General features: G+C 35.6%; 1 protein-coding gene across 2 annotated transcripts; it reads left to right on the forward strand.

Moving 5' to 3' along the window:
• The first annotated feature begins 5,242 nt into the window (after window positions 1-5,242).
• LOC132919334 (PR domain zinc finger protein 1) lies at window positions 5,243-27,188 on the forward strand. Of its 2 annotated transcripts, XM_060980874.1 has the most exons (11): window positions 5,243-5,637; window positions 20,777-20,838; window positions 22,722-22,895; window positions 22,964-23,080; window positions 23,191-23,241; window positions 23,364-23,489; window positions 23,605-23,737; window positions 24,062-24,509; window positions 24,627-25,597; window positions 25,714-25,942; window positions 26,037-27,188. In XM_060980874.1, exons 2-11 carry the CDS (start codon window positions 20,830-20,832, stop codon window positions 26,347-26,349), a joined length of 2,571 nt encoding a protein of 856 aa, XP_060836857.1. In that variant the 5' UTR covers window positions 5,243-5,637; window positions 20,777-20,829; the 3' UTR covers window positions 26,350-27,188. The 2 variants fall into 2 exon arrangements, with proteins under 2 accessions (XP_060836857.1, XP_060836866.1); XM_060980883.1 differs by lacking the exon at window positions 23,191-23,241 and having other exon boundaries at window positions 5,244-5,637.
• Window positions 27,189-27,496: the final 308 nt, after the last annotated feature.

Below are 27,496 nucleotides of genomic sequence, written 5' to 3' on the forward strand. Positions count from 1 at the left end.
TCATAATAATTATATTATTAGAATTTTAAATTTATATTTAATCAATAGTCATATTGATTTTTGTTTAATTAACTATACTTCAATAATAATTTAAATAATATTATAAGTTATAATAATACAAATAAATAAACCTTCTAGGTTACTTAAATTTACGTTTTTATCGTGCATCATTAAATCGTTAAATATAAGTTTAAAAAAATTATACTATAAATATTTTGTGTTTCTTTTAGTTAAAAAATGTTGGACGACCCTTGCAAAATATCTCGAAACAATTTACGCAAAAAAGGATATAACAATAAAAAACAAAAGTATGAGTAGGTGGTAGGTACATTGAGCAACGGTATGTACGTATGTTTTATTTTTACGAGTGTATCGGGTCCCCGTACGCGCGTGTTGGATATATTTAATGTTAAAATTTCATTTTCGACGGCGCGCGTTTAAAAGAAAACCGAACTTTTTACAGTTGCTGCAGTGCGCGCATGACTCTTCCTTTCCGTCCTCCGCGCCTGCCGCTATACACCGAATATAATAAAATGAAAATAATTATAACAAATAACGTCTACATTAACGTGTATTCGTTGGTACATCGATACGCAAACCATAACGAATGATGATGATTATCACTACGACGAAAAAAAAAACCGTATACTATAAAAGATTCCCGTACAGAACGTTCGAGAACGAGAGCTGAGGCGGCGGCGTACACGACCAGATAGAGTGGAATGCCGGAATCCGTTATTTCGTCCGTGTCAACGACCGTGGTTCAACTTTATGTTCCTAACCACGGCCACAGCCGCGACCGCCGCCGCAGTCTTTATTACACGTACATACGCGTATCATATATGTGATGATTTTTTTTTGTACTGAGCTCACTGCCGCTGTATACCGCAATAGTTTTGCTGAGGTTACAATATTATTATAATTGCGTATATATAATATAATAATAATATAAACGCATTATTGTTTAAAACCACTTAGTAGTTAAAATAGGTAGTGCGAGTAATAATTGTACGTCTCGCGAGAAATTTTCTACGAAAACGAAAAATTACGATTTATGAGAATTTAAGTATAACGTCTATATATAGGTATATTATAAATTTTAGTACAGATTTGCAGCAGCAGTTGCATTCAATGACTCACGCACCGGTGCTTTTATTTGTAAAAAATATACCGTAGTTATAAATTTGTAAAATGTATATGTGGCGTCTGTAGATCCTATAATGAGTAACGATACATAGATTTAATAGTAATTTTGTCAGAAAATGAGGGATGTGCCAAAAGTTTTGACCTTGTTTCATTAATCCTCCTCGCCTCATAATATAGAAGTTGTATATAGCAGTAGATAACATTATATTAACAAGTAGTTAATTGCCAAAAGTCAAAAGGTATAGCCAAAAAAAATGAATACGAAAAAAAATCCAGAACAAAATTATTATGGAAAAAACTAAAAAAAAAATAAACAAACCTCCGGTAAAATAGTCCGCGAAAACAAAAGTTTATGAGAGTAACACGTGCATTTATATTAAACAACTATTGATAAAATATTTAACATTTTGACTGGTTTAAGCAAAGCATAGTGTACTTAATTTTATTGTTGTTTAGTGGTTACCCATAGCCCCTTGTATCTAAACCATTAAATAAAATTAAGCTTAAAAAAAAAACGAAAAAGTCGTATATAATACTTCTATAATTTGAATTTTGAAGCAAATATGTAGAATGAATGTAGATTTATTGTTATACTATTTATTTATTGTATAATATTATGCTATAATTTATACATTTTTTTCGGTGGTTTTTTCATTGGGGTTTTTACCGTGAGTATTTTTGGCAGGATTCGTGCCATACATCAGTTTCGCACCACAATCACACTCAATAACATTAAACAAAATGATCAGTATTTACGTGTCGAGATACGGTTTTTTTTAAATTTTCTGACGGTCATTCAACCACCACAATGTCGGTGCTAAACTTAAGGAATTATTATTCCTTAATGGGGGCCCAGTCGTGAGTCATACCGCACCAATACGGCGATTAATAATTGTATTACGTTTAATATTTTGTATCAACGAACCCGTAATACAGACATCAAGTCTCCATCGCCTCGTCATATCATAATAGGTATACTATAAACAAGTACGATGACGTTATGGGTTCGGAGAACGGATTGGTTGATCTCGCTATATCTGCGGCGATGACGAATTTCGTCTCGAACGCCGAATCATCAACCGCGCGTGAGAGTGCAGACTTCCGATGCTTCAATGTATCACGCGAAAACGATCGCATCCGCGTACATAACATATACCCATACGAATGTCTACCTAATCGAGTTTATTTACTACCGGCAATATTACAGACGGTTCGACACCTGCAGCAGCGGTATTATATATAGCCGTATATAGGTACGCGGACACCCCGCGGGTGGTATACAACTCGTTTTCGCTTTATAATCTCGCTGAAATTAGATATAGGTACGCGCGATATAAATGAATACGCGATTACAATATTTCTGATAAATGCAGTGTAAATCTGCACACCTGTCGATCGACACCTATATTATATTGTTATATCGACCCGGTGCAAACACGGTTCTCACGACTGTCCGCGGCCTGTATGTGTGTATATATATATATATATATATATATATATATATATAAACTATTCATACCTTATCTTCAGCCTTCACTCCTTCAGAGTTCAGGTAGCCACATATTATTATATTTGCGTATGTCAGCAGGAGACTATTTATAATAATATCATTTATATGATATATTTTTACGGCTTTATTAGTTTATGATAAATTTATATATATAATGTATGTACGCAGAAAAGACTTTTTCGATTTTATTTCACAGTTTCAATGTTATACTAGATATTTTCGGTCTCGTTTTTATATTTTGGCGATTTTCTGCGGGAAACCACAACGAGTTATCTGCGGACATCCCTACAACGCATACTCGCGGATGATTTATTTACGCGTACATCTCTTATACCTATAGAGTACCTATAGGTATATTAATACGGTACGCGCGTTTCCCGTGACGTCAGAGTTGACTCTTTGATCCACTTTCTGATCCGCCGCCGGTGATGTGAGTTGCGCATGCGCGTCACGGCTAGGTCAACGGCCGCCAATGACCAAGTTCATCCTCTCACTAATCGCGCGACGTGTGTGTGTGTTACGGTACATACTGTTTTCTTTTAACTTTTACCTGGACATTGCAAAACCGTCGCTCGCCTGAATACTATATACACGTACGTCGGACACACATATATGTATACGTCTGTCTGGATTGAATAGTCGTACCTATCATATCATTATATTACAATATTAAACTGGACGATAGCGTCGATAGCGATGATAATAATATCGTTTCGACTTTTTCAAACACTGGCCCCGAACCTGTGTCTCGTCTAATACATATATAATATCGTATACATGTACAGAACACAATAAATTTACGACCAATTGACTTTGTTCAAAGATTTTCATCGGGAGTCCTATATATAGTATAAAATGTAGCTGACCACCGTTAAAGTCACCGAAATCGAAACACGCACGTCATCCGATTTCGATGGTAAAATTCAATACAGGCATAAAATATACTTAGGCGACGGAATACAGTTATAGTTCATTATTATTTATCTCAATTAACAATATGTAGGCCGAGGGGAAAATTACGTAAACAGTATAACAGTGTATAAGAATAACAGTTTTCATGACCCATTTATAAATCAATTCGATTTATCGTGGTGGGGTGGGGGAGTCGTGGTTGAGAAAAAGACGCGTTTCCTGAAATTGAAGACCCGTTGTATAATAGACTAGAGAAAAAAAACCCGATCATACGTTTTGCTGCGTGGTCACTGGAACGGTCAATGGCTCGTCGACCGCGAATATAGTTTACTGGAGCGATGGCCGAGCAAACCGGTAACAGGTCGTTGAACTCTCGCTGAGAATAAGTCTATATTGCAATTAAAAGAAGACGCTATATAGAAAACCGCTGATAATATATAATAAGAGTAAATATAGGATAGTATTGTATGATTTGTCGACGATGCATGTTTTCGACTCGACTTGACAAAAATCTGGAAAATTGAATGCAAAGGACGACTTGTGTATAGTTATTTTTGACAATTTTGCATTAGAAGCCATTGACCTTGTAATGGGTTTTTCGAACCGTATAATTCATGCGTATACAGTATACATGTATATACTATAATATATCGTTGGACATATAATAAAAATAAAATTTTTTGGTGTGAGATTTTGAGAATAAAAAAAAACTTGATTCCCCTTTGGGCAAATATTTTTTATTGGTTTGTTCCACTCGAGAGGAAGAGTATAATTTCATCTTTAAACCAGTTTGTATCTCGTTTTGGCGGACGACGAAAACTCATGCATGGTGGTGAATAGATTGCACACTTTTAATTATCATTTTATCACTATATATAAGTATTTTAAAGTACACATATAAATGAATTTACGTACATTGTCCACTGGCTGTATGTCCAAAACATATTCAAGTAAATACTATTAAGTTTGTATGTCCGTATATTAAATGGCGACTATACACCTTTGGTTTTGTGATGTTTCATTTGGGATACTGTATACCTGCCTACAAATATAGATAATATAATATGTTATATGTGTTTACACCAACTGACAACTGTTGCTACAGATTGGACGCGGAATAAAAATTTGCGTTTTGTCCCACGGTTTCACACGATCGAACTCTCTCACCCGCTACCCATAACATCACTACCACCTACCCCGGAGTACAAAGATCCCGTCAAAGAAATTTAGCGGTACCGTCACCACATTGTGGTCGATGAGGGTTGCGATGCGCTTGTACTGCAGTTCCAGAAACCGGTGCAGTACCGTTAAATACAACGAAAAAAAATACACAATGTGTATATAAATATAATAATATGAGAAAGAAAAAAAACAAAGAATATCGAAAGAGGAAGGCTCTGGATGGAAACACACACACACACACACACAAATACACGACACATGCACACACATTTACGTTACAGTGTACATATAATACATTGTAACCCCACCACCGCAAACCACGGCGGCACCGACTACCTGTGGCGTTTACTTTCAGAGTTCATCGACCGTTCGTGCGCCGCGACGCCGTATGTGCGCCCGCGAGAACCGGTCGCGTTCGGTTGGAAGGAGATACCGTTTCTTCCACCAGAGGTCGGTCCGTTTTGAAGGTTAAGTTTAAGGAAGTGCTTTGATCCGCAGTGTCAGCGCAGACAGGTGACCGTGCGAGTCTTGTCGCCGATCGGTTACGTTTTTTGCTCCGCACTTATCACATTATTATTACGACTATAATATAATATAATACGCGAATTTACTAACTAACATAATATTAATATTGTCATAATATATTTTATTATAATTTCGTTAATAGTATTTTTTACATTTTTAAATTGTATTTATTTATATAAACATTATACATATATAAATAATATTTTATGGTGTACGGAAATTTTATTAATTTTATAAAGTTGTGAACTATTCGGTTGTGTGTTTATTTTTTGTTGGATACCTATATATATTTCGAGATGATTTTATAATCGACGTACAACGCATTTATAGGATATAATAATCAAAACGACCAATAATTTCGAGTAAGTACAATTTTTTATTTTCATAATAATATTAATACTTTCAATCGTATAAAAAAATATCTACATTTCACATAAATACACGCATGTGTAATCTTATTACAATATAATGTAACACATTAAATATACATTATCTTTGTGAACTACAATAAGTTCATAAATACTATTTATTCAATGGCAATTTAATTAGTATCTTACTATTTAAAAAAAATATGACTAATATCTCATATCTCTAATTATAATTGGGCAATTGGCAAACAATATAGTGTGTGAACTAAATACATAAGTATAATATCTATATTCTACAACGATAATGTTTATTGTTAATAATTATGATTTACATTTAACTGTTTTGGGATCGATTTCAATAAAAGTATAATTTTCTAATAGGCGTATGAAAAATATATAGTATATTCTTGTTTCTGAGAAAAACATATCGTTTATAAAACATGCTATAATGATTAATATTATATAACTGAGTTGTCTCCGGCGTGGGAATTATAGTTGGAGACATTAATTATCATTAACGTAATTTATTTTCATAACCGGACGTACCTCAAAGGGATTTACAAGGCCGATGATGGGTGTGTAGACGTGCAGTAGTAGTAGAACTTAATGTACGTTGCAATGCAATCGAAGTGACTATCGTAAAATATATTTTAAGGGCTGGTGGGGAATAGAGGACAACTTGTAACCGTCACTGCGTCAATATTCGCAACGTCAGAAAACCAGTATTCACTGCAACCGCTGTGTATATAATATTATGATATTATTTTCCCTATATATTTTAATAACGCAATAATATTGTAATACGCGTGTATAATAATTAATGGTCAGAGTTTGTGATCGTCACCGGCTCATCTGTGACAATATACTATTATGAAGTGCGTAACCGGATAATGTATAAGGTCGCAAAAGATCTATCACTGCCGCCGTTAATCCCGCCATCGCGGTATACTATGTGTACTCGGCCATGAGCGGGCCGCTTCAATCAACAGGTCTTGTCCCGAACAATTCCATTCACTGTATACTATAATACGAGTTTCACACGTACATAACAATATAATATATATATATATGTATTATTATTATAAATGTATTTTACGCGCCCGTGATTTTTGCCGTATCCAAGATGTACCGTCCGCGTGATGATAATGACGGGGGCCCGCGAAAGCCATTGACCGGTGCAATGTCCTCGGGGCGGGCGATCGGGGGTGGATGGGTATTTGCGGGCGGGCGGGCGGGGACCGCTACCCCTCCGGGCGGCTCGCGAATCGACCTTGCCGGGCCGTGCGCCCGCCCGCCCGCCTGCCCGCCCCTCCGCGCTCATATTAGCACCGGCGGCGCGCGTTCGGTCGCCCGGGCAGGTCGGTGAACTCGGTGCGACGTACAACCAGACCGTCACCGCGCCGCCTTCCCCGCCCGATGTAACCGTGGCCTTTCGCCCGTGAAAAAAAATCGCATGTAATACGCGCGTACGTGCGAACGGAGGACGGCAAAAACATAAAATGATAAAATACGAAGAAAAATAATATACATCCACTTATCGTGGCCGCTGATGTTATACCGCGGTATATACGATACCGCGTACGTCTGCTGATTTCAACCCGTCGGGCCGCCATTTGTAGAGCGAAACACGCGGTGCCGTCGCTCTCGTACTGTTGTATACAAAGTCCCCGGCTAGATCGTCTGTCAGCGTGTCGTGTGGCTTTTTAACGTACTCGGACCGGGCTCGACTTTTGGACACGACGACGTATCCGTGAATTACCTGCCTTTACCATTTTAAAGTCGTAGTCTTTGGAACCGACCAATATAGTATATTTACACCACTGTCGTTGACACCAGCGCGATGACGACATACGCAAACACACAAACAAACACTGCACATATACATATAGGTGCGACGTACGTGCCGGCGGCGTGACCTCGTCGTTTTTTATATTATCATCGTCCCACGTATATAATATAATGTTATATTGTAATATAATATATACGTTTATATATATATATCTCATCTGGTCCGCGCGAGTTTGTTTACATCGTCGGACGTGCGTGTTGCCTCAAGACGGAACACGTTGTTGATGGCTCGCGTGCATATTATAATATATTATAATTTTCTAATCCAACAACGTATACGCGCGCCGTCCGACGGACGAGATGACGGTATTCTAATACCGGTCAGATGAACGCGTTGCTCGCGATATATATTTTCTTTAAAATATCATTTGAAGGTTTTGGGCGTTTAGGCGAACTAGTCTCAGCCATTACTATCGTATACACACCGACCTTTACGCGTATTGCGTAAATACCATACGATTATAATAGTATTAATATGACTTTTGAGCGACAACCATAACATTCGGTTTTATCGAAGCTTCTGGCGTTCGTTACGCGTTAATGGGAGACGGATAAATCGCCCAGTCGATGCCAAGGTAATAAAATACAACCGATGACGACTGTATTGAATAATATATTAACGACGATACAGCATAGGTATAGCTAACCGAAAAGAGATTTCTGAAATACCGACGCGTAATAAATTCGCGGGATAGACGATTAGTGTTTTGCGCTTCATACTCGTAAGGTTATGGTTTATAAAATATTATGTCGCATATAGATCATAACCCATAATACGCGTCGTTTGTTAAGTTACGAAAAAATCGTCCATTTGACCGTAAATCCTGGAAAACCCTGCGAAGTTTTTCCAATGACGACGTTTTAATATTGTCATCATACATTGAATATACTCGTAATAGCTTTATGTTATTACGGTGTTTTCGAAAATAAATTTAAGCTGAACGACGCCGACGACGATGAGGTGGAGAGGCACCGGCCGTAAAAATTGTATAATATTTAGGCGCGCCGCGTTCGTGGGTATATACACATCATTGTTGTTCTGCGCGTATTATATTATATATATTTTCACGAGTTAAACGCCTCCGTCGCGGGTGCGTTGCACTCGGAACGTGTAAACGTAAAGCATTTATATTTACTGTACGCGTATATATATAATAATAATATGATGTTATTTACACGTCGGGGCGGCGTCGGTGGCGGAGGAATCGTCGCCGTGTGCGCGTATTGGGCGTGTTTGGAATCGCGAGGATTCGGCGGGGTCGTTGATCGCGGGCCCGCGCGGAATGCTGAAAATGAGAGGAGAACGAAAAAAGATTGGACACGCGTTTGATGCTGCGCGCCGTATAGTGTCGCCGTTTATACCCGCGTTCGCGAGTGACGAGATGACGTCGTCGTCCGCCGGCTGAATGTGCGCCAAGTTCATTGGCCTGTTCGCGGCGGCGCGGAGGCCGTCGATGACTCTTGCGTCGCTCCATTATACGCGCGAGTTCGCGCGCGCCTGTTTGTGTGTCTGTGTGCGTGTAATGTACGAAAAATAATATATAAATTATATACGCGCGCGTGTGTGCGTGTGCGATTATCTGCGGTTTTGGGCGCGGACAAGGTTGTTGTGTGGAACGACGAACAATATAAAATATTATATTATAATTTGCTCGACGCGTTCCCGGAATCGCGAACTACGTTATTATTGTAAATGAACGTTCCAGCCCCTCCCCCCCCCCCAAACCCACTCGAACGCTGCCCCTCGGACTACGACCTCCGCGATACTCTACTGCACCCAGAGATCGAGATTAATCATTATAACTACGTATAATGCGTAACGCCTCCCCCCTCACCGACACCGCCTTATTTCGAGGCCGAAATCCTCGCGGATGAACGTCCGAAATCGAAAGACTCGTCGGTGATGGTCGCGCGGCTACTCGCGTTTTTGTTAAAAATCTATGTATTAGCGATGAACGCACACAATAAGACGTTCTCTGCCACCACCACCGCGCCGGTCAATGACCTTTAGAGGACGTGCGGTTTCATGCGATTTTCGATGGCTTATTTTTTTTTCGTTTTGTCCTGTTTGCTCCTCCTCCCGCACGCCGATTTGCGAGATTTGCGCGTAACCGCATCACGAGCGCTCGTCTACACATATTATTATTATAGCATAATACGCAATAGTTCGGGATGTCAAACAATTTTTTAAATTTCAAAAATCTTTGTTTTTTTTTTTTGGAAATTCTATCCACTGTGATCACCGGTCACAATATTTAGTGATCACTGCAGTTGATGTTAGTGCATCATATAGACATAAGTTATTATTCCATATATGACGACACAATTTACTTCGATCATGTGATAATATATAATATAATATCATCATGTCATAAATAAGTAATGTCGTCACTTGTCGATTTTTAGTAACAGGCGTCAGTTATTATGCATAGTATATAATATAATAATTAATAGTAAACCATTGCCGCCACAAGTCCGCATCAAGTACCGGACAAATAATATTTATTCGAAATCTCTAGCGTGTGCAACTCTACAACGGAATAATATTTCGACGTGACCTGTCCTAAACATAATATATTAACATTCAAGTGCTTCCCGGTGCCGATGAACGGTTAGGTTACCATCGGTGCACTACCGCCCAAGTAATGTGTGTGTATACAATGTTATTTCTTAGGTATTTCTTGATCTTGGGAATAATCGGTCCATATATCCTTTGTGTGATTGTGTCTTTGTGGAATGATCTAACGAAAAGCCGCCAACATTTTTTGGAATTACGCAATGTATAGTGTGACGTCGGTCCGAAAAGAACAGAAATGATTTGACCGCACTATATATACGTAACTTTCTATTACGCCTCTGCTACACCCTCGTCTTGTTGGAACAATATTATTTTCGTTGTTGTTCTAGCAGGTAGTCGTTTTCGGTTTTCATTTTAAACACATACACTGTAATATTATTTTATGAATATACCGTTGTCGTCAGATTATGCAGGTACAGGCGTATAGCCAAAAGAACACTATACGTATAACACGTTGTTTATATCGTCTTTTATTGCGGAAAAAAAATTATACATTTTTTTGCCAATCGATGTGTGTAATATTAATTATTACGATACATTACATTATTATAATTATTATTTTGCCTACAGCGATACGTATGGGTGGATAGATAACAGCCGCATTGGAGGAAGTGTAAACAAATTTTTATGAATTCATAGGTATTTCGTTACGATTAGATAACACACCGGTTTCAGCTGCAAGGTCGTGCATAACTTTTTTATTCGCATATCGGAAAAAAAAATATGAAGTACACGCACAATGTGCATTAGTATAGGTATGCATATAATGTGCCAATATTGCATATTATCTTGTCGCATTATTTTATAATAATTTCATTGTGGGAATCGAATATCAATAACAAACGTGACCTTCTACATTATATATGCGCGTTTCTTCCTCCTTTATACTAATTAGTATTACGGCACGTATATTGTATACCTATACGAAAAAAATAATTAAACCTTTTCCAATATATACCGATAACGACGACGGTTGTCGTTCGATACGCACTGTCGTCTTTCCACTTTTATGGGCCGGTTTGCACCCCATGGTGTAACCCACTGGCCTTCGGACAAGTAATATTATATCCTTGTCCTTGGAAGTACCGTTTCCGAGAGAAGATCACGGCGAGGGTGGTTTTAACGGTATTGAAGGTCACCAAACATAATACATTTATTATCATTATTTTCGAGTATAATATAATAACGCGTATCTGTGACATTTTGTTGAGGTCATCGCGTGCGCGAGTTACATATTATTCTTATACAATTATTGTCATGATTTTATGGTCAGTCGTCGTCGTTGGGTATCGAATAACACACAAAAAGACGCCGTCAATAACGGTCATATTATAATAACATCCCTGCAGGAGGTTTACGCACATATGCGTGCATGGTCTTGTACTTTTGTATTTATATTACTATATAATATATATTACACATGTGTGACGGTGTCGACTGTGGGAAAAGAAAATTTGTCATCGAGTGTATTGTGTATACTGTATATATATATATGTATACGTATTATCATTTCTTCTGCAACAGCAGCGCGGTGTAGGCACGACGGACGATGGGTTTTAGGAAGTGAAAAAAATTGTGCGCTCAAAGCTTCAGTTCGTCGAAAAGAAGAGTGTCTGTCGCGTCCGGTTTGTTCCACTTACAAGGAGGTCATTAGTCCAGGCGTCGAATTCCCGTCGCGCGCGCGAGCGCATCGCTTTTTCTTTCGTTCGCCGTACGCCTGTCTCGCCTCAATTTTTTTTTTTTGGCAATTTTACAAATTATCCCTCTCCCCTGTCCCAGGCATCTGCAAAGTTTTTCACGTTTCATCCGAGAGTACCGGCTGCGGCGGCGGTGGCGCGTTTATTGCAAATTCAGAAAACTCATCCACCGCTGTCGCGGTTACTGTACCTATCTACATGTATATAATATACTTATATATAATAAACGTCGTTTATATGTACATATATCTATATATGTACCTATATATAATATACATTGTTATGTACGGCTGCCGCGCACGAGAGTTCAACGACCGGTCACCGCCATAGCTCTGGTGTGTGTAGTTGCCCGTAAAAGTCGTCCGCGCCGGGAAGGGAAGAACGCCGCACGACGGCGGGGAGTGCAAAACGATAAGAAATTGTTACTTATACTATTTTTTTTCCACCTGAGTTTTTTTTTGCAATTATTAATGCCCACTCGAATTAATTAACGCGCATACATCGTTAAATATATGTACCTACGCTTGGTGTAGATATTTGTTTTGTTTTTGATTTGAAACTACAAATCGGTCGGCCGTGGTCCCGTGGATGTAACTATATATATATATATATATATATTATAAATATACCAGATATCTATTATACTGCTGCAGGCAGCAATCCTTGAATTACAAATGTCACTGCGTATAGGTCTATAGTGCGCGTAGAGTATAAATAATTAACCAATGCCGTGTTAGATAATGACACTTTTTTCACGTTTAATTTATTATTTGATGCTCATACCTATATTATATATCTGTCGTAAAAAAACATGTTTAGGAAATTTACTCATTTTAAATTTTTGTCATAAAATTTGCAACAGTATTGAAAATTATACATTACGGACGGTCACATTACAATTAATATATCAAATCTCATCTTAATTTATTATTCATAATAATAATTTTTTTTTTTCATAATTAGTGCTTGTTTAAAAATTATTGAATAGTGTATCGCCTACAATCTGAACAATAAACGTGTAACAAAATATCATCTATAGGTATAACTATAATAGCATGTATGTTATACTGCAGTCGAGTCTTAACGAATGTTAAAAAGTGTGACGGGTGGTGTTAACAATAACAAAACAAAAAAAAAAAAAAACTAAAAACGACACTTGTATTGTTACTGCTGAACCCTTCTGTGATATATTGTTTTACGACTATATACCTACGACTATAATAATTACGTTTTTGGTCTATGTCCATCAATCGTGCTAACACCATGACCCTGTCAGTCAGTTCGGCATCCAGTATTTAATAATAAATAATAAAATTTTAAAATATCAAGTGGTTGCGTTGACTGCGACACTTGATTCGGAGATTGCGCGCAAATAAATTGTAATTATCCGTTTAGGTATAGTGTATTATTATTATTATTATGATGTACGAACTTCCGTGGTAAGGTCAATGAGCCAATAAATAAATTATGGAAGAGAATCGACAAAAGAAACGAAAAATAAAGTGCGTTAAAATTGAGGTTAGGTTACCGTTACCGGCGAGTAAGCGAACGAGCGCGCGCGCGCGAGTGTGCGCAAGTTGGTCATTGACCCGAGGCGAGCCGGCGGCGACGGCCGTCGGGTTTTTTCGTCATTTTGCGTCGCGAAAATCGTTTTCCGTCTGGACGGCGTAAAACCATAATAATATATATACTGCAGCGTATACATCTTTACAGCTATACAGCTAATGATTGTGCGAGAAAGGGGTAACGAAAAATAAAAATATACGGCCCGGAAATCATAACAAACCCTCGAAACTCGTCGCATCACTCGGCTGATCGACGGTTGCGGGGGCGGAAGTATGATACGTCGCTGCGGCGCCGGCGCACAAACCAAAGCGAAGTAGCAGTGAAGTAGATACCTCTATATATGTCTTCTAGACAGACGCGCGATGTTTAATAATAATAATAACGCGCCGTTACGTCAAAATGAGCGGGAGCGAATTGAAGAGAAAGGAAGCAAGCGAAACCCCTGCGGCCGTCTGACCGACTATTTCGCGGTCGGGGAAGGAGTGTTGCTACTGCTGCTGCTGGCCCAATGCCGCTTCTGCAGTTCTGCTGCGTCGCCACCGCCGTGCACATTATATTTATTATATTATTATATTATATATACTTCCGATTTTCTTTCACGTATAGGTATACCGCGGCCTCCGACGGGACACGCCCACTGACCGAACGTCCTCAATATTACGCGCTGTCGTTCGCCACCACCACCGCCGCCGCCACCATCTCGGTGACCTGATGAACTTTTGTCCGCTATATTCCGGGCCGGGAGGGTTCCCACTATACACTATTATAATACCGCCGCCGCTACCGTTATGCTTTCCTGGTCGATTTCCGTTTTTCTCCCGTTATAATATACGCGTCCGCGTATTATTTTCCATTCGTTTGTTATTGTTGTTGTTTTCCTCGAGATTTCCCCGCAAAATGCCCGCCCGTCATGCCATTTCAACCCTCTTCACCGGCCTGCCATAAACCAACCTCCAACCGCCCTACAATTACGACCCGTCTCATCGGCGGGTTCGCGCGAGCGGCGTTAAGCTCCGTTGCGGCTCGCAACACCCGCGCAGCGCCCGCCACCGACGCAGCTGCTATGCACGATCGAGGAACTCGACGGAAACGTTTATTCGTTTATTATTAATTTCGCGATATATTTACACGCGGCGATAGCGATTGACCCAGATTTCGTGTGCAATGTGCGCGCGCGCACCGTCAACAAGCACATTACGTGATGACCTTGATGCACATTCAGATACATCGCATACACCGCGCGACACTATTGAAAACCCACGCACATTGCGATTACACGGCTTTTCGTTGTGTTAATAATAATAATAACAATAATAAAGTACTCCCACTCTGAGTGCATACATTATTGTTATGATGTATAATATACGTATCGCTTACGCGCATATTGCACTTAATATTGCATTTATTGCAACGACAAAACAACATCAAATTGATTGTAATAAATTTGTACCATTGACAGCCATGTTGGATATGTCGAGTTAAATTTTATTTAAATTATATTTTTGTTGATACTATACAATACAATGTATACAATATCACGGAAGACAGTATTGATTTATTTTTACTTCTGCAGTATAATATACTGCTGACGGACGCGCGCACGTCATCCATGCACATTGCATTACTACGTTTTTATCCGCAATGTTAGACAACCTAAATAGAATCGCAACGTTGTAATGCGTTTCGAAACCGTATTCTATTCTAATACGTATACACTTACCTACTGTCTATAATCATCATTGTCTTTGTTTTACAATGATATACCGTATACTCGTACTGTATACGGTCGGTTGACATTTTTTTTTTAAAACGCAGGCGGCACATTAATAATAATCGAAAATTCATTTTGATACCGTATAAAATATATGTATAGGACATGGGTTAGGTACGACTTGAAGCGTGATTGTCGGAACTATATTGGAAAAAACGTCGTATATATTATATATAATATATATATATGTATGCACTGCTCTTGCATAATGTAAGTAGAACGCCAAATTGCCGTCGACCGTTGACCGAGTTTTTCCGCATGTGTGTACGTATACGTGAGCATGTGTGAGTGTCGTCGCCGTCGGTGTATATAATATGCGCTGGTGAAAAAGCGAGAGTGTCCCGCCGACGCCGCCGCCGCCGTCGCTATAGTGCTGCTGCTCCGCGACGGCGCGCGCTTGCGTCGTCGACTTGATGCACCAAGGCGCATGCGGAAATGCACTCGACGCCCGTCCGCGTTTCGTTCGGTGGAGAGGGAGTGATGTGCAGCGGGTGTACGCAGTGAGCGAACGAGCGAACGCGCGCGCGCCAGGGACCAGACGTCGGCGTCGACGACGACGGGATAATAGCCGGGTAGGGTGGTGTGTGGCAGTGGGGGAGCATAGCGCATCCACGTCGTGCAGGCTAAAATTCGGTGCACACAGACCGTTGTGTTGCCTTAGGTCAGTACAACGCCTGATAGCTTAGAACATACTTTTTGTTTATCAAGCTCCACACTTTTCGTTTTCGTTTTCAACTATAAACAGTCCAGGCTCGCCAGCCGTCTGGGTAAGCATGTTTTAAGCATATTATTATTATTATTATACAAGTTTAATTAATGTTTTTAAAATGTTATTCTTCTATTATGTGTAATACGATGACTCGCACATGCATTATATTGATAGAATATATTTGTATCCAAAAACTAGAGTTGAAATATTTCTCGGCGTTTCGGGGTACTATTATGATTTAATTACCAATATTAATTGCAGTTGTACATTATACGATATATTAATTGTCATGTGCTGTATAAGGTGTAGAATAGTCTTATACGAAATTACGAATTGCACGTTTTCATTTAGCGTAGTAGGTACCAGACCATCGCGGTATCATTATAAAACGCATTCTCGCGAAATATTTCCTTGTCGTTTTTACAATTTACACATTTATCTATGACATTAATATGTCATCATTATTATTATGACGTTAGGACACACACGGAGATCGCATTTTGATTGTTGTAAAGTGCATGTGCAACGGGCAAAACGCGAGTCCCAAGGCTGCGGCCGTGAACATCAATAATCTAGTAATTGTGTATGCCCCGCGAGACCTTTTTGTGTATTTACCACAAAACACGTTCTCGATATTTTTTTCCGGTTGATCGTTGATAGTTAAATTTCATAATTCGAATTGAGTAATAGTGGTAAGATGCGCCGGCACAAAAAACTATTATTAAAAGAAATTTAACTATTCAGTTATTATTCATTGTATTGATCGAAAATCAAAACTATTAAATATGTGCCTATTAATTATTTGTGTCTAATATAATAATGAAAATTGTATACTAACTAATGATAATATCATTAGATCAAGAGCATATGTTATAATACAATGATCTAAAAATATGTTGTATATATTGTTCTAAAGAGAAATTATGTTGTTGGCGATGGCGAAACAGCTATATTATATTATGTAATAGAATATACTTAATTTTAATTATTGAGATATGCTAAATATTTATATTATTACAAGTGTGACATAAAGTATTGAAAAAAAAAATTATATCACCCTGTTTCAGATATAAATAAAGGAATCGCGAAACTATATTTACACTCACTTTTTATATGATATCATAACACAATTTTATTTTATTTTACAGTGTTAATCAATGTTAGGGATTATAGGTTAACTATTAAAAAAAAACCTTGTTGTATAAATACAAACAATGTCATTCATAAATCATAATAATCACAACGTATTAAGTTCCCGTAAAAAATCATTAAAATCTTTCAAGATAACCTAATTTTTCTGTAAATATAATCATATTTTCTTCATAACATTTTAACTTCTAAAAATTCGTTTCTTGTCGTATAAAAATGTTTGAGTGTATTTTTAACACTTGTTGAATTTAGTTATTCCAGCATCAATTACATACGTAAAAAGATTTTAGATGTCTATACAATATACAAACACAAATGTTTAAAAGGGAATTTCGATAAAAATTAAATTAATTTCATTCTGACCACACTTCTTTCAGATGTTATAATGCATATAATATAAGGTTTAAAATCCGTATTTTATATTATATATCAAATTTTGTCCACCCTCTTTGTCACTATTTAAAAAAAAAAAACATAATGAAAGTGTTAACAATTTCTAGTTTCAACCGATGCTTTATGAATACTTAAAACATCGAATATGTATTTATTCTATTCTTTTCCCTGACATTATTATTATTAAAATTATACATTATTTTTCGAATAAAATTAATTTACAATACGTGCACATCATTAGTTTGTGTTTTGTACACTCAAGTGTCAGATAGCTGCATGCGTTATGTATACATATATATATATATTTTGTGCAAATACTAGGATACACCAGGCCAGCTGTTTCAATACAAATTTACAATTTTTTTTGTTCAGCATTAAATATCTGTGCAATGCATACGTTACAGAAGGGGGGGGGGGTTAAAACACAAAGAGCGCTTATGTGTTTATATACGGTGACCTGGCGGTATACCCGAAACCTGCTGCAGTGTAAAAAATAATATAAAGTACGCATCGCCTAAACTACCTATACTCGTATTATATATAGGCCACTTATATTATAAAAAAATCTAAATTGAATGTTCATTAATCCCACACTGACACGAGATCTTAAAATGATTAACTGATCAATAAGTTTCGAAACGAATATACATTGCCACACTGCCACAGTATTCCAATGGCCAAGTCTCCAATTGAATGCGCGAATGTAATATTATACCTGATAATGCGAGTTAACAAGTGTATTTTTTTAAATATTTTATTAAAAATTCTTATTACGACCTTGACTCTGATAACAGGATGAAGGACATTTAGCTATTAAAGTTGTGCAAATCTTTCGTATATTCGTGTTCATGCGACAACAACAATAAAATTGAGTTATTGAAAACTGAAAGAACCAATAAAACCAGATTACTTTATATCTATATTATATACTGACGTGATGCACGGAGTGGAGTGATGTATAATGTAGAAGAGGCATGTATGCATTTGTTCGATAATCGCCAATACGTCCTTGACCAAAATGCACAATGCACTTTTTATCAGTTAGGTGCATTTGATAAACATAATAATACATATATTCGCGTAAGGCCGAAACAAATTACTATGATGCAATTAAATGTTAACTATATATAGGTTCTATGGTATTTGACAGCAATAACAGTAATTACTTATATATGAACATTTTGAATGCACATTAATTATTGACTTACTTTTGTTTTGATAAACGAATAATAAATGTTCGATTCTAATACGTTACATCAATCAAATTTTCGCTATTATTAGGCCAGTATAATACTTTTAACACAAATTAAATATTTAATGTAATTTAATTTAATTAGATGAGTATAATATAAACATATTAAAATGCATTAGATAAAAAGATTCATTGACAAAATTGCAGTATGTACACTATAGTATACTTCAATATATAGTTAAATGAAATGTGTTTAATTTAAATTAAAATGTTATTGAGAGAAATCAAATATTAATTAATCTATTGATACACTTATTTTCTGTACCTACAAATAATTTATACATCGCTATTATATGCGCGTGTTAATTGAGTTGATGTAACGAAATAACATCATCTTGACTATTTTCATACATTACAATAAAGCTTTAACATATCCGACATATCCCTAGTTCTGGATGTATGTGCTTCTGCTTCAGGTTTACAATTTATAAAAAATATATACAAGCTTTAATTTCTTTTTTTCTCAAACAACTGTGTCATTTGATCACGAGATAAATCATAATAATTGTTTTTTTATACAATTATAATTACATATTGAAATATCGTAAGATTTTAATAATAAATTTTTATTATATCAAAATAGATATTTTAGCCATTTTTAAAGAATCATGCGCTAAAAGATTGTATGTATACGACAAAAATTCTTAGACAAAGCTATTGTAAATGGATAAATGTTGAGTGACTATATATAGTTTACGTTCGTTAGAAAAAAACCAACATATTATCATTTGAGTTATTTTTTTTTGTCTAACTACAAGTCTTGTTAATTTATTTTAAGAATTAATAGACAAAGGCATAATACAGTGTTTTGAAAGCAAAAAATGTTTTAATTGAATTTAGCGGTATCTATTAAAATTTATTTCAATATTATTTTACATTGTAGAAACAACCACAATAAAATTAGTGATTTCAAATCCTAATTTATATTGTAGCTTCATCTAATCAATATTTCGCATTTTTTATAAAGATTTCATTTATTTTCTTATAATTTTTAAAATGTACTTACTATGCACTCAATGCACAACCTTCGATAATAATTTTCGTAATTAGAAAAATTAATGCTTATTTTATTAAATAATTATTGTCAAATAAAAATACAACAAGGGTTTTTGTGCTGATGACCTTACATTTTAACAAAATAATATTGAAATTTTGTATTTCTATAGATAATTACCAAGTATATTGTACAATAAAATATAAAATTGTTTTTAAATTTGATTAAAAAACAAAAGATCGTAATATAATATTTATAGTGTTACTTAATAATGAAGTTTAATTTAAAGACGTACTTAATTAGTTTTTGTTATTATTTATAATAATAATAATAAAACAAATAACATTTTAATTGTATAATTTAATTAAAAATATTAAATATGGTTATTTGTTGTTTTTATTTTTATTGCTCTACCTACCTAAACCGGTAAATATTTTTCTTTATTACCTACAAAATATTATATGCGATATTATTATTTCCAAGAACGCATTAATTACGAGATAACGTTGATTATAATTTTTAAAAAAAATGTTCAACACGATCTATGGAATAAATTCTACTATTTTACAACGAGGATATTTCATCGAAAAAATGGCATAACCTAGCAAGCGGTAAATTAACATAGCTATGGTTGTCTTTTTCTTATCGGTGTTATTAATTGATTAATTATATACCTTCCTCGCAGACTGTTCAAACCACCGGCTATTCGTTTTACTGTTCAATCGAGCTACAGATAACAATAATATTGGTTATTTTTTACTCAATATTATAATGCGTTTACTGCAGTATTATATACAACATAATCTGTTTTAATTATTGCTATCTATAAATGTGTATTATGTATATGTTATTATATTTTGTGGTCATTAGCATTAGCATTTGTTCGGGAGGTACAAACACTTACTATAATTCATGCATTACTAAGTGTCGATGTTTGATTTGAATGATCGAGAACAGTATGTGTGAAGATTTTTGGAATTTTATGTGTGTGTATAAATAATTTGAATGGAGAAAAGGGACAAACAGAACTTCGGTCGCCGGCCGTCTTAAAATAAGCCCAGACATGTGTTATACAAATACTCATATATATTGAACGAATTTGATTGCTATTTTATTTGAATACTAAACAATTCTATGTATTGTAAATTTTAATTTATATTTATTCTCTGTTTACAGGTTATACAATTGTAGAAGATTTATGGAGGACTAGTAAATCATCAAGTATTACAATGAGACAGGTAAATTTAAATTCTGTTTCATAGTATAACTGTATACAATTTATTTAGCATGCAATTTTTTTCACATATTCAATTATTAAGCATAAATATATTAACAATAACTCGTTGAGTAACCGATGAAAATATAACATAATAATATTATTTAATAATAAGATAGTAATTAAAGATAGGTAGAAATTTACATATATTTTTGATTTTATTCTTTTTATTTTTGGAATGTATAAACATCTTTTTAGTAAAACTATAAAAAAATTTAACAAATTGCATTCTTTTTTGATTTTATACCAGTTTAGCATAAAAAATACACTGTATTCATAATGTACTTAAATAATATTGTTTACTTAAATTACATTCTCAAATTACTAATATGAATAAAATTGTATACGATTTATAATATCTGTTGAAAGTTTAAACCGAGTTCAAACACCAGACGAAATTTTTTTTCACCCTATCATTTTCCAGACATTGCGCCGTCTATTTTCCGGTACAGTGATATTGATTCTGTCTGGTCTGTTGGCGGTCACCACGGACCTTTGACAATTATTTGGTTATTCAGTTTTATCGAGTCGTTAATTTTTTTTTTACTATTATATTTGTCTGCATAAACATTGGCACGGTAATTTCTTTGGTTAGCTACCCCTCCTTTACTGCGAAGCCGCCGCCAATCGATTCATTTCGCAGCCGTCTAGAACTGCATTATCGAACTTTCCGGTCCGCCATTTTGTCGGGACGGATTTACACTAGACAGCCGCCGTAATCGGATACTGCTCCGGGGCAAAAGTTCAACAACCTTTTTCTGAGATGTTTTAAACATTTTTTTTATCTCCAGTAATTTACTTCATTGCTTGAGGATAATAATAGTATAATTATCCATATAAGTTCGTTAAAACTCGAAAGATAAAAATATAAAATATATTTTTTTTTACTTTCAATTTAATTTTAATTAATTTCGAATAACCAAAATATTATGTGTATTTACTAGTTTTAAAATTATTTAAAGTAATACAATATTCAAATATTTGCCTTTTATTCCTGTACTCATATTGTATGCATTATTACAATTTATTTGATATCGTCAAATCAATGAAATTTTAATTTAAAATGAAAAAGCGTATACAAATTATTTTAGACTGAGTTGGGTATTTATATTATTGTATTTCCATCACTGTACATTGGTATTTGGCAAACACTATATGATTCGGTTTCATTATTGCCATTTTCTTGTGTCTAGTAATTCATTATATTGGCCTTCCAGTAGTTCTAATAATATAACCTTTAAGGTCACAACTCGCAAGCTTTATTTATTTTTATTTCGATAAAAATATAAAACTGCAATCAAAGTGGCGTACGATTTTTCCATTTCTTTTTCTTTGTCTAAAATTACACGTTTAATTAGTAAATGAGATCAAAAATGGCTCTCTATGATAAACATAGTAAATTTCTGCTGACTACATAAACTGCATCTTTATTTTGGCTAACGCGTCATAATGAAATACTGGCACTGAGAGTATATTATATATATATATATATATATATATATATATATGAATGCATCGGTACGATCGATAGTGCAGTTTGTAGGGCTCTCAGTTGGCACTAGTGACCCATATTCTAACTCCTCCTTGCCCCTACCCTAAGATACCACTCATACCCAGCCCTAAATGCACTGCGTCTGACCTCGATGAGCATCGCGACGTATGCGTTTAAACCACTGTAGTTATCTTTTTGGCCATGTGATACGAACGAAATGCGCACATCCAGCTAAAAATATATCCGCCTCGGAAGGTGAAATCAATAGACCAACATGACCCTGAACAATCATAAACATTTGATTTTGTTTGTGAATGTATTAATTTTAAACCATGATATTTTTGTCCGTTTAGGAAACGCCTCCGATGGAATCCGATTTGCCTTTTGATTTTAACTCAATCAAAGAAGAAGAATTCGACAAATTTGTTGACTATATTGTATTGGATCAACCAGCAGATCCAAATAATCCAAATCGAGCAGAGAGTTCATTACCCAGAAATCTCAAATTGAAAAAAATTGGAAAAAAAGTGAGCTTTTAAAATTAAAAAAAAATTAAACATTTAGGTATTGTTTATTAACTGATTTTTTTTCTTAGATTACTGGCGTAAAAAGTGCCATATACATTCCATTAGGCACACGGTTTGGTCCATTAATAGGTGAAGTGTGCGTCAAAGAACACGCGCCAAACGGAAAACGGAAATACTTCTGGAGGGTAAGTTTTGTTAAAAATCAATATAGCTCTTTTATAATGCTTTTAAACTAATAAACTATTGGGTTTAATGATGCTTTCTTATCTACAAATCTGTCCGTACTTTTTATTAGGTCCAACTCATGCTAGCCCAAGATAATTTCTGGCGGAAAATGCGCCAACAGGTAAATTTGCTTATGGCTACTTAGATAATACCTTTCTTCTAATAACTATCACCTAATAGAAATATTAAGGAAAATATATTTTCTTCCGTTTTTCGTTTACTCAATATTCTGAATTATTACAGATTTATAAAGAGAACAAACCGTTCTATTACATAAACACGTACGATGAAACGAAATCAAATTGGATGCGGTACGTAAGTGCCCCATATTCACCACAATCTCAGAATTTGATTGCTTGTCAATGCGGAGTAAGTATAAATTATGAATTTAAAACAATTATTTGATAAATTCATATTATAAATTTATTATGTGAACTTAAAAGTCAAAAATATTATTTATTTATTTAATATTTTATTTTTATAGACTGATATATTTTTTTACACAATTCGACCGATTTTTCCAAATGAAGAACTTCTTGTTTGGTATTGTCGTGAATTTGCTGAGAGGTTAAATTACCCATCAAGCGTTGAACAAATGATACAAAGAATGCAAGGAAGTAAGTGAAACCAAAATTTAATGATTAATGAATATTACATATTATATTTTATTATTAACATAATATGATTAGGTATTTGATTTTAATTTTGTTATACACGCAGATGTATAAGTTTTGCCTATCTAATACGCCGCGTTATTACAATGATATAATATTATGTTGTTTATTGTAAAAAATAATGATTATATATTTAAATAACTAACAAATATATACCAACTCTACGGATATTTGAGTTGAAGTAAAATCCGTTAAAAATATTTAATATTTTGTTGAGTAAATTAATTTTAGCTTCATAATATATTAATTATTAATTTAATTTTACAGAAATACAAACTTCTACGTCTCCTACATTACCTATGCTAGCTGACGGCGCAGATACAGTGTCATCATCATCAACTCCTTCTACACCTCCACCATTGCCTACAGATAGTAGTGATGTTACACTCAAGACCGGTAATCGGGTTCACTGGCAGGACGATGATATACGCAACGAGTTTGATAAAGCAATGACCAATAATGCGACGTCAATGCGTCGTGTAGTAATTAGTCCAGTCAAAGAATACATAGACAATGGAAATGCTGACGTTTTGCGGTTAGATGGGTTACGACTGAGACCTGTAGATGACGAAGGAAAAGCTCAAGGGTACGCTCAGTCTCATTCAGTACGGTCTGACGAAGGATATCACAGCCACACATACCACGACGATGCACCCACACCACCCGAACATTTATCTGATTCTGACGATAGTTCCAACTGCATTTTGGATTACAGGTAAATTTTTTTTTAATTATTTGAATCAAATAAAATTATTTGCATAAGAACTCATTTTACGTTTAAACTTTTAGTAGAATATTGTTTTAATTTTTAAAAAAAATGATTTATTTTTAGTAAAAAATCGAAATTGCCAAAACCTGACGAGGAAGCAGTAGAAGTGGAAACTAACGAGTTTCTCAAAGTGAAAATTAAATTACGCAAAGCATCCCAGTACAGAAAGGATTCAGATCAACCGCAAAAAGAGCAAACACCACCTCTGGTTGTGGTAGCACCTGAGCCAGTGATTGTCGTCCGTTCTCAGTCACCAAAAAGATACGCTGAACCATCATCGTCTAGTGCGCCGTGCAGTGATACGGTCGAATCGCTACCAAAAAAGCTTAAGCTCGATGCACCCGTTGTGCCGCCTCCGCCATCGGTCATCTATCAGTATCCCAGGGATCAGAAGTCACTGTTGGAGAATCTTTTGCTGCAAAACAAAGATTCGAGCCCCCCGGCAGCATCCGCCCCGATCGCACCATCGATTACGCCTCCACCGCAAATGCCGGTTGCCGACCAAACTTACATACAACGTGGCTACGTCAACGCGTCGGTCAGTCCAGATTCGTCTACCAAAGTACTGTCGCCCTTACACCAGATGCACCGTAGCCCACCGCCGCCGGCAATTCTCGTCTACCCTACGCCTCCTGGTCAACAGATGCAATACATGCCGTACCACCACCAAACGCATTTATTCCCACCGCAGAACGGTGGTGGCTACCAGTGCCACTATCCCGTCAATCACACGGTGGAATCCAGTGCCAGCAGTCCACCGGCGGGCTCCATGTCACCAGATGACGTGTCACCGTGCGGAAGTCCCGGCAGCACCAGTAACTCGCGTGGGTACAGATCTCTGCCCTATCCGATCAGCAAGAAAAACGGAAAAATGCACTACGAATGCAACGTATGCCGCAAGACGTTCGGTCAGCTGTCCAACTTGAAAGTACATTTGAGAACGCACTCCGGCGAGAGGCCGTTTAAATGCAAGACGTGTGGGAAGAGCTTTACACAGTTGGCCCATTTGCAGAAACACAACTACGTACATACCGGTAAGCAAATTAACCGCTAGCGTTATGTATACTTATTACTTATACATATTACAATTTAATGATAATAATTGTTATATGAGGTATAGCTAATTGTATTGTTTATTTAATCATTACAGGAGAACGACCGCATGAATGTGATGTGTGTCAAAAACGGTTTAGCTCCACTTCTAACCTTAAAACGCATTCGAGGCTACATACCGGTGACAAACCGTTTGTTTGCGAGATATGTTCGTCGACGTTCACTCAATTAGTGCATTTAAAATTGCACAAGCGCATCCATACCAACGAGCGACCGTTCACCTGTCACTGTTGCCAAAAATCGTACATTAGCGCCAGCGGATTGAGGTCAGTACTCATTTATAATGCCAATTATTTCTGTGGCGGTGTTTTAACGTGGAAATAGTTACTAACGGTGTATTTATTTTTGTGCTGACTTTAGAACCCACTGGAAGACCACTTCCTGTAGGCCGCCATATACGGGCGGCAAGGACGATGCCACTGAACAGCAAATTTCCAGTCCTGATTACCAGGCGTATCATCAAAATAATTATTCGAACGGTATAATGGAACACGCTGACGACACAAATCAAAATATCTACGGCGGGCCGCACGTTGGTGACAAACATGATGACGACGACGATATGTACGCTCATCTGCGACCACATCATCAACCACCAATGACGCCCGTCCAACCGGAAGAGATTCAACGACCATCGGTTATCGAACAGAGGCACTTTATCGAGTGCACATAAAGAGACATGATTGCATTCTAAGGCTATGGATATTAACTGTGTAACATAATTGCAATGGCCGTAATAAGTGAATTCGACCACCATTACCATTAGTGGCCCCTCCCCCTCCTACAAACGTAAAAGGCTAATTATTAAAGACGTATATTTTTTCTGATGAAAATCGATAAGCTCAAAGAAGCCAAATATTTATTAATATGAAAATTTGTCAAAATAAAAGAGGAATTCTTTTCTTAGAGCAGAAAAACAAAACTGCATTTGAATTTTTTTTTTTTTTATTTTAGCGGTCAATTTATAGACTTAGCGAAATGTACTGATTGTTAATTTTGTATAGATGTTTAGTTTTGTACTTCTAAAACAGATATAATTAAAATGTTCCTAATTTTGTTTCGAGTTTTTTCTATTTATGTAGACTGTAAAATGTAAAAATATAAATAAATATATATATATACATAAATTATATATTATATAATAATTAATTAAATTAATATTATTTAGCTATATTATTGTATGGTATGAATGATGTTTTGTTGATCTCAGTTATGTTTTGTAGATAACGATTGTGTTGAATATTGGGAAGGAATTTTGGTTGTAATATTTTTCTTTGTGATTTGATAGTGAGGGCACTAGTTTTTTAAGGTTATATTTTTTTCGTTTTAGTTATGCAAAAATAAAAAATAAATCACAGTTAAAAATAATATTATCATTATGCCTACATTATAAAAACGTAATTTTGTAATATTATTATGTGAACTGTTATTTTACCTTTTAATATTATAAATACAATATAATATAATATAAATTATTATGTTGAATAAAATACTTAATGTGTTTTATTTTGATTTGTTTTGTTTATTATTTGATGCTTAATAGAAGTTCCTAAAAGTCTGATACAGCCAAACATAAGTTGTATTGTCCATTTTATATTTAAATGTAATAATTATCCTAGAATAATTAATAATATGTTTGCGGTTACATTTAATTTATTACAATTAATACAATTATGCACAATAATATATAATTATATATACATATTTAATTTATAATTTTTTTAAATAAGTATTTTGAATTAAACCAAATATTAAATACAATTATATGGCCAACAATATCCACTTAGAATTTATAAATTTAATATATATATTTTTAACGA

Source organism: Rhopalosiphum padi, chromosome 1, assembly GCF_020882245.1.
Source record: "Rhopalosiphum padi isolate XX-2018 chromosome 1, ASM2088224v1, whole genome shotgun sequence".
Classification (NCBI taxonomy): domain Eukaryota; kingdom Metazoa; phylum Arthropoda; class Insecta; order Hemiptera; family Aphididae; genus Rhopalosiphum; species Rhopalosiphum padi.

What these genes read in the sequence shown, in the direction of transcription:
- LOC132919334 (XM_060980874.1), top strand. An exon ending in TGAAAAAAATTGGAAAAAAA is followed by an intron (nt 22,896 to 22,963) that starts GTGAGCTTTTAA and finishes TTTTTTTCTTAG; the next exon opens with ATTACTGGCGTAAAAAGTGC. An exon ending in AACGGAAATACTTCTGGAGG is followed by an intron (nt 23,081 to 23,190) that starts GTAAGTTTTGTT and finishes ACTTTTTATTAG; the next exon opens with GTCCAACTCATGCTAGCCCA.